This window comes from Falco punctatus (assembly GCF_963210335.1).
Source record: "Falco punctatus genome assembly, chromosome: 3".
Classification (NCBI taxonomy): domain Eukaryota; kingdom Metazoa; phylum Chordata; class Aves; order Falconiformes; family Falconidae; genus Falco; species Falco punctatus.
Window position 1 is genome coordinate 57,145,743 of NC_137582.1, and position 12,723 is coordinate 57,158,465.

At 45.1% G+C, this 12,723-nt stretch overlaps 1 protein-coding gene across 1 annotated transcript in view; it reads left to right on the top strand.

The window, feature by feature from the left end:
- The first annotated feature begins 3,022 nt into the window (after positions 1 to 3,022).
- ROCK1 (Rho associated coiled-coil containing protein kinase 1) overlaps positions 3,023 to 12,723 on the top strand; it is a 92,092-nt gene continuing 82,391 nt past the window's right edge. Inside the window, exon 1 of the mRNA XM_080380424.1 lies at positions 3,023 to 3,184. Within this exon, the coding sequence (XP_080236550.1) occupies positions 3,092 to 3,184 (93 nt within the window). The 5' untranslated portion in view covers positions 3,023 to 3,091. The remainder of the gene's footprint in view (positions 3,185 to 12,723) is intronic.

The following is a 12,723-nucleotide window of genomic DNA, read 5'->3' on the forward strand; positions in this document are numbered from 1 at the left end:
ATATAAGCAAGCACCTGGAGCACAGCTCAGGACTTGTGTCACTACAGGGTGATCCTGCCCAATAATCTGTTTGGACTTCTTCCTCCTTACTCTACTACAAGCCTCACGACTTTTGCATTCTTTATAGCTAGGTGCCTCCAGTCACCCTGCTGAGGCCTGGCGTCACCCCTGTGGATGTTTTAACACCTCAACAGGTGCCCGAAAGCACTGCGAATTAGGTTCTGTATCTCTGATGATGATTTTCGCCTTGTTTAATATGAGAACTGCATGAAGCATTTTTTTCGTGTTTTAGGAATTACTTGCTGCATCACACATGAAATGATCCCAAGCCTACACCCTGCGCTTGTGGAATACACGAGATGATGTTCCCTTTGGACTGTGGTTGCTGAAATGGAACATCTGCATTTCCAAAAGCGACCAAACCCTCCAAATCAAAGGGTTGTGGTAATAGCCAGCACAAACCGAGTGAAAGTAAACACGAGTGTAATGTTGTTGTAGCATGTACATACTTCTCATTAGAAAACAAAAACAAAGATGCAGGCAGCTGTGGACAAGGAAAAGCAAAATGTAGAATACCATTTATTTTTTTCTAGGAATAAAGCAAGAGAGAAGTGGTGCATATCCTAGACTGAATAGCTCAAATGCCCTAGCACGGGGCTATAGATCATTTGTTTCTTAACCGTTACATTGAAAATAAGTCATAGCACTAGTGATTCGGGTTTGCTACTGGCAACTGTTCAGTGACCAGAGATTAATGACTTGACAGTCTCTACGTAATTTTTAGTGATCTTTGCAAAAACGCCATTGCCATTTCTGGAACTGCAGTGGAAGTCAAAGAACTGAACCAGTACAGCGTCCTCTGTCTGATACTATTTGAAATCATTTCCTCATTTGAGGAAATGGTCCCTGCTGCAGCCAGCGTGGAAGTTTTAAACTGAAAACACTAAGACACTGCACAGGTTACATGTGTCATGCTGCATCTCTATTCTTTCCGAGTGAGCTGCTACCTTGCATGTGGCTCTTGTCAGAAAAACTGGCACACCCTGAGCTTCTGCTCTTGGGGAAGGTGCCCCCTCCTTCGCCGGGCACACAGGATCGCAGAGCGACTGCAGTCGGAAGGGCCCTCTGGAGGGCACCTTCTCCAGCCGCCCCAGCTCAAGGAGGGTCCCCGACAGCCGGCTGCCCGGGGCCGTGTCCAGGCGGCTTGGGAGGATCTCCAAGGCTGCCGACCGCAGACGCTCCCCGGGCACCCCGATCTGGGTGACTCGCAGGCACCTGTGCCCCGCCAGCAGCGAGGCCTGCGCCGCGCAACGCTCGCCCGCCTGACGGCAGGGCCGGGCCCGCGGCGGTGCGGGGCCCATCCGCGCAGCTTCCCGCAGAGGAAGGCGCGGGCAGCTCTGGGGCGCCTCCAGGGAGCCGGGGCAGGCGGGTGGCGGGCAGCGTGCCCCTCCGGCACGGCGCCCTGACGGGAACGGCCGCCTTCCTCGGCGGGACGCCGGCCCGGGGCTGCGCACACACCCTCGCTTGCGCGCAGCGCCCGCCGGAGCCGCCGTGGGGGCCGGCAGAGGCAGCGGGTTCGGGGGGCGCGTTCCACCCCCCGCAGGGCCCGGCGTCGCCGCCGGGCCGTCAGACCGGGGCCGTCAGACCGGGGCCGTCAGACCCGCCCCGCTGCCGCCGCTGCCGCCGCTGCCGCCGGGCCGTCAAACGCGCCCCGCCGCCGCCGCCGCTTGGCGCGCGCCGCCCACTCGCTCCCGCCGCGGCGGCCCCTCCCGCCCGCTCGCCCTCTCCTTCCCGGGTCTCGCGGGCACGGCGCGCGCGCGCCCCTGCCGACCGTTGGGCGGCGGGTGAACGGGGAGGGCGGGGAGGCGCGAGAGGAGCGGCGGCCGCGCGCCCCCGCCTCGCGCATACCTCTCGCCTCCCCCCCCAGCCCGGCTGCCCGGCCCGCAGCCGTTCCCTCCGCGCATGCGCCCTGCGCCGCCGCCCCGGCCGCCCCCCCCGGCTGTTCAAACAGGAAGGCGGACATGTTGGTGCCTCTCGCAGGTTTGCTCACACCCGCCGCGGCCGGACCTTACGTTCTCCCCTCCCCTTAAGCCACCTCCTTCCCTCCTCCCTCTCACGCTGCAACCTCGGGTCGGTCCTGAAGCGGTCCGGGCTGCCGTCCCGTACGCGAGGCGGAGGAGCGGGAGGGAGCGGAGCCGGCGTTGGCAGCGGCGGGAGGCAGCGAGGAGCCGCAGGCGGCCGCGCAGCGAGGAGGAGGAGAGGAGAGGAAGAAAGATGCTGTTGCCGTCGCTCCGCCGCTGAAGTGACGCGTCCCCTGCCCGCGGGGGCACTCGCAGCGGGGGCCGGGGCGGCCTCTGCGCGCAGCTGGCGGCGCAGCGCTGCCCGCCCGGCCGGCGCAGCCCAGCGGAGGGGCAGCCTCTCCCCCCGGCCCGCCCTGGGCTCCCTCGCCCTGTGCCCGCCGAAGGACCGACCCCACGGCGCTGAGACGCGGTGCTGAGAGGATTTTTCTACTTTTTTTCTCCCTTTTTTTGCCTTGGTGGTGTGTCTGCAGGCTTTTGTTTTGGTTTTGGTTGGTTGTTTTTTTTTTTTTTTCTCCCTCCCCCGTTGTTGCTTTTTCTACCGGTTTTCCGGAAATAAAGCTGCGCTTCGGACCCTGGCACCGACCCGCCGCCGCTCCTGCAGGGCGAGGAGGAGGAACCGCTACGCTGGCTCCCAGGGCGGCTTCCCCGGCTGGGAGAATGAGGTTGCTGAGACGCTGGGGCCCGAGCAGAGGAGGGAGGGAGAGGAAACCTGTTGCGGCAGAGCTGTGAGCAGCCCCGGACGGTGCGTGCCTGCGTGGAGGAGGGGGGAGAAGCAGCCCCGTCCCCCCTGCCGCGGACCCCCCTCCGGTGTGCTCGCCCCTCGGCGGGGCAGCCCGGGGACTTGCCTCGGAGACTTCTGTGATTGAAGGGATTTTGCGGGCAGCGCTCCTCAGCCTGTGACAGGCAGTGTGGTTTCTCTTTTGTGCTCGCTCGTTCCTGTTTTTTTACTTTTTGGTTGTTTTTAACCTTACTTTGCTCTGGAATAAGGGAAACGTTTTATCTCCGGAAACATGTCGACGGGAGAAAGTTTTGAGTCCCGGTTTGAAAAAATCGACGTGACTTTAAAGGACCCCAAATCCGAAGTGAACGTGGACTGTTTGCTGGTGAGTAGGTAGCGCCGGTGGGCTCCTGGTCCCGTCTCCCCGAATTTCTTACCCTGTGGGACCAAATCTCGCACTCCTGGCTGAGTCACCGTTCTGCTTAACTCCGCATTAGCGTTTTGTTTACTCAGCGTTGAGCTGAGGGTGCGTGAACCGTGCAAGGGAGAGCGGCTTTCATGCCAAGGAGGCGCCCGCCCGGTCCTGCCTCGGACTTGTCATGTCTCTTGCTTCATGCACCTTTCTTTTCTTCCCCGACTGTCGTAAGGGGCGGTGGACACTGTGCAGAGGCATTATTCGTGAGTGCCAGCCCTGTGGGTAAGCAGAAGACTGTAAATGGCTTTGATATACCGATTCCCTCTTCAACAACTTTTTTTTTTTCTTTTTTGAGTGAAGTCCTCTTGTGCAGTGGTTAAGCACTGCAGCGCTGACTTCAGCCTGTTTAGCGTAGACGTTTACAAATGCTAACTAATGACGAGTAGAACACAGCTCTAAGATTAATATGCCCTTACAGGTGGGGAAGTAGTCATGGCAGGGGTTTAAATGCATTTTAAACTAGTTGGTGTGCTAGGCCTGGGAGAGAGGGCTGCTTGCTTATTGTTTTCCTACTTGATCATATCTCATGGTTCAATGGATCTCTCCGGTGCTGTCAGTGTTATAATTGCATCATAAGAAAAAAAGCCATAATGCTTCTTGACATAACCCCAACATCATTTGGTAGTTGCTTGACAAAACTGAATGGTATTTTAGTTCTGATTATAGAAAGTACCTCAACAAAGTGTATGCCAAATACAACCAATTTGTTTGGGATGTAGCCGAGTACTTAGATATGCTTAGAGATGCCCTTAAATAGTAGCAAATTGTTATTTGTGCTTTTGTGCTGAAGTAGAGAATTTATTTTCTTTGTACCAAGTGATAGAAGTTCTTTAGTGTGTTTTTTGTTTTGGCTTTCTGTTGTCAGAGAGGAGAACAAGTAAATTGACTTTGTTCCTAGTATGAACTCTGACATTTGGGTTTGGGGAGGGAGGTGTGGGGGTGGAGATACCTTAATAGTAATTTTTCATCTCCTGCTGCATGTCTATTAGTGGAAATCTCGCTGAAGCATAAGGCAGAGAGGTGAAAAGAATCCATTGAAATCTGTACAAGTTCATAATAATGTGTATTTTCTTTAGTTTATTACTGATTTGCAAGCGTCTGAGGTGTTGGCAGGTCAAACCTATATCCCAGGGTAAAAGCAGAGCCTTGTGGATGTTGCTGCACGAGGGAAAATAGCACTGCATCTTCCAATTAACTTGCTGCTTTTGATCCAGTTTAGGTATCTGTCATCTTAGAACCACAGCTAATGAGAAGAGCTCTGGTGCTTAGGGTATACAGTGTCAATTTTGATAACTCAAGACTACTGTCAAATGCAACATTTTTACACCCAGCTTCTATTGATAGATTTCGAGAGTATAGATGCAATTGAGAGTTCAGAGGTTTACCTTAACCGTGACTTGGTTTGCTAGTATGTGCTTCAGTGCTGGCCATACTATGAGGACCTTCCTGCAGTGATCATAAGGAGGTTGCAGGTATGAAACATGCAGTTGATAGTAGCTTTACCTGTGTTCCTTCACCTTCCAATCAGTTTAAGGATTTGACCCTTTTCGGTTACCTTAATCGCGATTTGGAGCCAAGCCATAGTCAGTTTGGGAATGAACTTGCTGGGATGCTTCCTGTCATGCTTGTGTAAAGTTTTAGAACTTGTGTTTACATCTCAGATCTTAAGAATGTCCTTTAAAGTGACAATTTTTTAGAAGTCTTCTGAGGTTTTTGAGCAGACCTTTGTATACTTTTAAAGGCAGTTTCTGATGGTGTAGTCATCAGAACTATGTTGGTTTTGGTTTTTTGGGTTTTTTTTAGCTAGCCATAGTTACCGATACTGTTCTTTGAAACTAGAACCAATTAAAAAATGAAGTGCTGCTTCTGAAAAAATCAGCTGGGAGGTTAATTTCTTATGTTTGGTCACTATATCAATCTCTCTGCTGGCTGGGCTTTTACTTTGTTTCATGTCTCTCGACCTGAGTTGGTTCTTGGCCTCTTTTGGTCCTAACGCTTTCTAAAATGTCTAAATATTTCATACCAGTTTTTACTGTGATGATTCACGCCACAAACATAATTCTTGGCTCAAGGTACTATTTATGTATCAAATTCATTGTAATCTATGTGGACGTGCTTTTAAGGAAGAAATGTTTACATGTAAGTGATCTGTACCTAAAGTATATTCTGAGATCGACATCCCATTCCCCTCCTGCAGCCTCCACTTAAAGAGGGAAACTTGTCAGTCTCTGTGCCTTGTACGCTTAAAAAGAAAATATGATGTTTTTCTGATGAGACTACATAAAAGAAAGTATCCTTTTAAATCTAAACCCCTTTTTTCCTTTGAAGCTGTGAATTGATGTTACTTATAATTGCTTTCACTTTTCGTGAGCATAGGTATTAGTTAACAATGTGTATCAGAGTGGCAATATATGAATAACTGATACACAGACACTTCAAATTCAGCAGCTGATTTTCTATACATACAGGCTTAAAATGTTGAACTTCCCTTTATATTCAAGAAACACATTTTTTTGGCTAGATGAAGAAGAGTTTCGGGAATGCTCTTGGTTTTTCTTAGGATGGTTTTATCCTCTTTTGCTTTATTTTGTGTCTATTCTGACTTTTCTTCCCCATCAATTTGTAGCACCTGTAGACTAAAAGGCGGGTGTGGAATAACCTTAAATCAGTCTTGTAACGGTTTTGGGTTTTATAAATGACATAAACTGGATTCTGTATGCTAGAAAGATTCTAAATTTCTATGGGAAGTAGTATGAGAACACTTAAGAAAAGATGGGGGAGGTGCTGATAGAAAGGAAGGCATGTTACTGTTTCAGGAAGGTGTGGGAGAAACATGTTGACAGCAGAGCAGGCGGAAAAGACATGAGGACTATATAACTTCAGTTTACATGCTGCAGGAAGGAAATTCACGAAGCTGAGGTGCAGGAGAGAGATGTGTTTATTTTTCCTGTTTTATGTATTATAAACGGAGTAAGAAAACTGACCAAGTTGCAACTGACTAACTTTGCATGTTTCTTTGAGGCTTTCATGCACTTGATTTAGTACTAGACGGGGAAATCACAGGCTGCCTTTTTTGATGAGCCATGAGGAGGTCAAAGCCTAAGTTCTGTGTAAACAGTGTACAGCAGCATAATGCAGTGCTTTTTCTCAAAATATCAGGTACTAGGAGTCCTATAGTCCTGAAAAGGTCTAATGACACTGTGAAGGCTATGTTAGATAGGTAGTCATACTCCAGGGTGTGCAATGATCAGATACTGGTGAGTGCCGTATAGGTGCTAAGTGGAGCCAAAGGCAATGTAAGTAACTAGCTATTAACTTGAGTGTAGTGTCTCATTAATGATACTAAGCAGTGGAAAGTGGTATTGAATGAGCATACTTCTACAACAATTTCGGAATAAAACCAGGTTTCTTAGTCCTCTGTGTTTCTGACTAAATCCTTGGGGTTTATGGGCTTCCAGTTTTTGGAGCGTGGGGAGGGAGGGGTATGGAGGACATCTTGACCTGAGGCTGTCTATGCTTTTGATCTGAAAATAACTAGTAAATTTTAATTAAAATGTTTTCTTGGTGCTCTCTCTGCTCTGATAGTAACTCAGAAAGTCTTTTCATGCTTTATGAAGACACTTGAGTAACTCAGTTATTCAAGTACTTAGTCAATTACTTAATTGATTTGTAAAACATCAGACTTCTGATGGTCTTAATCTTCAAAGACACCAAATGTCTCGCTTGTTCAGCAATTGGACTTCAAATTAATTGACAACAGTAAACACTGCGTATGACAAACTTGTTTTATCTAGTCACAAGAGGTTTCATTTTCTGGTGCACAAAAAATACACAGGTATAGAGTGCAATTCATCTGTTTTTCCTAGGACTATTTCATGTTCAGCTAGATGAATTCATGTTCATCTGTTTTGCCTTAGGAAAAGGTGAGTTGGTCTCATTGTCTTAGGGGTTCTGAATCTCAGTTGTCACTAGACCTATTTTTCTATTCTGTGTAACTTGTTAGAAAGCACTTCAAAAGGCCTTGTGGCTAGGGATTTGGTAAATAATAATAATTAAAAAAAGTAACTTAAAGTGTCTTCAGAAGTTTTTATCTATCAAAATAACTGTCAAAAATCACCTTTGCTGAAACAACAGTAACTATGCTTTTAGAATCAGAATGATGCATGCTAGAGAAACTTGGTATCTGAGAAGCTTACTTGTTAATGAAGCTCACACATAGAAAAAGCAGAGTTTGAACATTTGCAGACTGTCGGCTTCAGAATGATCTAAGTTGTGTGGAGGTAGTTCAAAGCAGGGGAAACATCATGACTGACTAAATCTCCTTTGACATGTTTCTACCATTCTTTAGATCCAAGCACAAGGTCCTGCCTGCACTTGGATTGGGGCAATCATCAGTATCGGTACAGACTGACTGGGCATTGAATGGATTGAGAGCAGCCCTGGGGAGAAGGACTCCGGGATACTTGGAGACAATATCTGAATGTCTTTCACTTTTGATAGAGATGTTTTTACCAGTACCTGTAGTGACAGGACAAGGGACAACAGTTTTAAAATGAAAGAGATTTAAAGGGAAAGATTTAGATTGGGCATAAGGAGAGAGTCTTTTGCTATGAGGGTATTGAGGCACTGGAGGAGGCTGCCCAGGGAGGTTGTGGATACCCCATCCCTGGTAGTGTTTAAGGTCAGGTTGGGCAGGGCTTTTGGCAACCTGATCTAGTGAAAGATGTTTTTAGCCATGGGGTTTGGAACTAGATGATCTTTTAAAGGTCCATTCCAACCCACATGATTCTGTGATTTTGTAGATAAATCTAAAATAAGACTTCTGGCTGACCTGGAAATATAATTCTGTGTCTTCAAGTTACTATATCTGAGCTTTATATGCAAAAATGTAATGGCAAGTTAATATTATAATCTCATCGCTAAGGATTATGAAACACATGGGATGTGAAATTAATGATAAAATATATAATTTGGTATGTTAATCAAAGGTAAAATGCAACTGTGAGTTGCCTTTGGAAATGCAGTAGCTAGATGGATTCTGATTACAAATTGCAGCTCTTGGAAGATCTTTTTAAGTATTATGTAAGCCTCTAGAAAGTTAACAGTAGAGAAGGTGGGACTGTCAAAATGTTAGCATTTCATTCACAGTATAGGGTAGGTTTTATACAGGAATAACAGTAAATTTAGTCAGTTCTTCTGCTCATAAAAATAGAGGCTGTAGGAATGTAATTACTTATTTTCTTAGAAAAAGTTTTAATCAAGAATGATAATAGGAGGTTAATGTTAAGACACATTTCAACAAGAGGAATAAAAAAACCCAACTAAAACCATGTAGTAGACTATAAATGCTCATGTCAAGTAAAAATACTTGTAAACAATGTCCTTTTGCCTGGCAGCTGTGGAGTGTGTTAGTTTTTTGTTGGTGGTGGGAAGGAAGAGGGAAACACCTGGAATTTGTTTGTTGGACAAATTGAAAATCAACCTGTTGGTCTGTATAACTTTGAGGACAATGATAGCTTCAGGAGCCACTATTGAGAACTTAATAAATACTTAGAAGCACTGTGAGCAGATAATATTGGTAGTCTCACAGTTGCTGTTAGCAGAAATCCCTAGGACATACTAGAAATAAAAAGCTTTTCAGCTCTCTTACCATGGAATACTGAGATGTTTGTCTCAATACAGGATGTTTATCTTGAATTTGAGAGTTCCCAAACCATGTAATTAAAAACTTCTAGTTTTCTGTAGATGTTGCTTGATGCTATTTATCAAACTTCTTTGTCGTCAAGAAATGGCAGTTCCAAATGGAGATACTGAGAATCTGAACTTCCTCCTTGGAGAGCAAAATTAGAGAATGGTAAAAAAACTATTGTCTTTGCCATAATTTGTCCAGTCATTCAAGCAGCTATAAACCCAAAAGGATGACGAGACAATACTGCTAAAACTGTGAGCACTATGTAGACAACACCCAGTTACAGCTCATACAAAACAAACGCAAGTAACACAGTCTTTTAGCTTTCTCAGTAGTCTGCTGAAATACTTGAATTAACAGTGGTTGAACGAGAGCTGAAATTTGATCTTTGTGAAGGAGAAAAGTGTTTTGGAGCTGTTCTTGTCCAGTGTTTTGATCTGCTGAGGTGACTGGATTTCTCATAGTGTCATCTCTAGTTGGCAGACTATGGAGGTCTCTGTATCCTACTCAACATCAGCAGAGTGTAGCGTGTTGTGGGTTAGCTGCCCATGTTGCTAGGGGAGAACCCGCGCAGGATTGGTACCAGCTTCTGACTGGAGCACAGGTCAAAGTCTGTTCTGATGCTTACAGTCTTGTAAAGGATTGGCTTTAACTGGAAAAATGCCACTCCCTGTCAATATTTATACAATACAAACTGTCATGAGGACAGCTCGTAATATCTCTTTATTAATAGGTCCTAATTTAAATCCAGCTGCTTATTTCTTTATTTCAGCTTCCCCACTTTCTTGTATGTGTTCGTTTTTCTGTTTCTTTTATAGAGTTGAGAAATACATGAAGGTTTGCTTGGGTTTTTTTTCAGTTGCGTGGTCCGAGGTGATGCAAAGACCTGATGCTTGGAAAACTGTAGAAAACTACACAAACTGAGGCTTTATTTTGGATTGTAGGTTGGAATATCTAAATATGTTTCTAGCTTGTGGGTGTCTGGGCTCCATAACTTATAATTGTTCTGGAAACAAAAATGGAATACGTTCTCTTTTTTTTTTCCTCCTAAAGATCTTCAAGAGTCATAATGTTCACTTAAAAATATATATATATAACTAAGAACTACTTGAATTCTAATAGTTATGTGAATAGTGAGTCTATCTTTTTTTTTCTCTTACAAGCTGTATGGTATTCAGATGTGTTAAATTCTAAGGTATGAATCTATTCAGAGCAAAACTGATACATCCTGATAAAGTGTATTAGTGTTAGGTATCTACGTATAAAATGCATTAATACAAGATGGCTGTTCTCCAGTGTAGTCTACTGACTACCATGTAAATACTGTTTCTATGGAGGCTGGCCTTCTTTTTTAGCAAATAAATAATGGCCAAAAAAAGCTCTGATTACACAAAATTATGTCGTCTGGAATGCACTTCCCAAACAAGAAGAGGCCAGAAGCTTCTCCTTGCATCTGAAGTTTTCAGCTAGGAAATTTTTCCCTGTTTTGTGGTTGGGGAAGTTATAATTTTCAGAAGATGGCTAGCAGGACTTGTTTTATAGCAGTAATGGTTATTTCATATGGGAAAATGTGAAGGAAGGATGGTCAGGGCATTCATCTCATCCTGGCCACTGATAGATGATACTTACGCTTACTATTCCAAGAAGATGAAGATCTTGAGGTAAAAAAAGATCTTGAGGTCCTTTATTTTATGTCTGTATTTTGGTTAGAAGCTTCTAAAGAAAACTTAAGTTTGCTGCTTTTCTATAAATCAGTTACTCTAGAAGATGATTTGGAAGTCTGCCTCTTTAATACTATGTGCACAGTGAAAGCCGTGTTTTGTTGAGTACAAGTAACCTTCATTTCACAGAATAATTGAGGCTGGAGGGGACCTCTGGAGGTCATCTTGTCTAACCCCACCCCCACTCTTGCAGGGCCACCTAGAGCAGGTTGCCCAGCTTTGGAGTATCTCAAAGGTGGTAAACTCAACAACTTCTCTGGGCAACCTGTAATCTTCCACTTCTTAGCAGTACGTTTACTTGGTAGATGCTTCCTGGCAGAGAATCAAGTTATCTGAAACTAAACAGAAAAGCCATTAGTACTCATTTTGCATTTACTTGCACAGTCCTTTAAGTGTTGTGGCCTCTTAAATTGGTCAGTAAACCTCTTTATAGCCCAAATAATTTTCTGAAAGGCATCTGCCACAGAAGATCTGAGGAACTTTCTACATTGAGGCACTTGTAGATTTTGATATTTTAAGCATAAGGTTTGTATCTGAGGGCATAGTGGCTGTGAATTGATAAGCTCATTAAGTTTAATTTTTGACTGCAGTTGAAATAAATTTAGATGTAGAATTTTTCTGCTGGAGGAAAAAAAAGAATGAATGCCTTGCCGTGATGTCCAATTTACACTCTAGGAGTGTCACTTCATTTTTTCATGATTCTGAACCTTGGTAGCATTGTGTTTTCTATGTCTGGTGTGTACATCATTCTCCTGACAGGCAGTGAGGGAGGCTAGGTAGGACTTGCTTACTGGCAAGGGGATGTGGAAGACTTTTTGATACTGATGGGGCAGGAACCTGTCCTTGGGAGATGGGTGAAGATGAAGGAGAGACTGTGGTGGAAACTGAAGTGCAAGGTGTCAGCACAACAAGCACCATTTTCCTTGAGTATGGGTGACAGCTCAGCATGTTGATTTCACCATTGAGATCTAGGAGCACCTTTGACTGCAAGTCTGGAGTGGCTCTATGTTAAGGTACTTAAGCGGGGAGGAAGTCTCTCTAGCCAGGAGGTGGTGGAGTAGGAGTGGATGGGGAAGATGCTTCAGAGAGGAGCAAGACTGAAGTGAGTATGCACTGGTTATACTTGCCCCATGCCTTTTCACAGATGGTAGGTTGTGTAGAGCAATACAAACGGGAGGTGAAGCTGTAGTTGAAACTAGAGGTAATACTGGTGCCTCACAACTCTGTCTTGATATTATGCACTGCTGTCAGTGTTAGAGGTGAAATCAATAGAATTTCCTCACAAGCCCTTGGTTATAAAATCTTATTATACCAGTGTAGTAGTATAGTAATTTCTTCTTAAAAAGTAGCTTTGATTGTAGACACACAAGGAATCCTGTCAGTATTAAGCTGAGAGAATTTATTCTCTCCTTGCAAAGAGGAAGGATTCTTCTGCCACTTCAGTCTACCTAGCAGTTTGTTTATTGCTCTAATACAGAGGTCCTCAAACTTTTTAAACAGGGGCCGGCGCGCGGATGCAGTGGCAGGCAGTCATCTGCGGCTGCTTGGTTTCCCCCTCAACCCCCGGCGGGGGGTCTGTAATACCGGGGGCCGGATTGAGGGCCCTGGGGGGCCGTATCCGGCCCGCAGGCTGTAGTTTGAGGACCCCCGCTCTAATACATCATCTGTGAGCTGCTGTCCTTCTCCTCAAACTCCAGTTACTACTAAGTTCATTGGCAATTAAACAATTGCCAGCATGCCAATGATACAGTTTGTGGTGGTCCTGGGACCACTCAAACCTGCTATTACATGCTATATATACTCTTTTGTAGAAATAGAAGGCCAAAAATGGTGCCAGCCATATGATAGACTTATTAGGACTTGAAGTTTTTGCTCTGGTAGTACTGGCAGCAATCGTAGTGGCTTTTGTAACAGGGGCTATTGTTGCCAACACTAGCAGAGCAAAGATGGTGATTGAAATAACAAAATGGCCATTAAGGCCCACAGAGTATAAGCTGAACTATTTCTGTCATTGTGTGTTTTGCTGGGTTGTTTTTTGG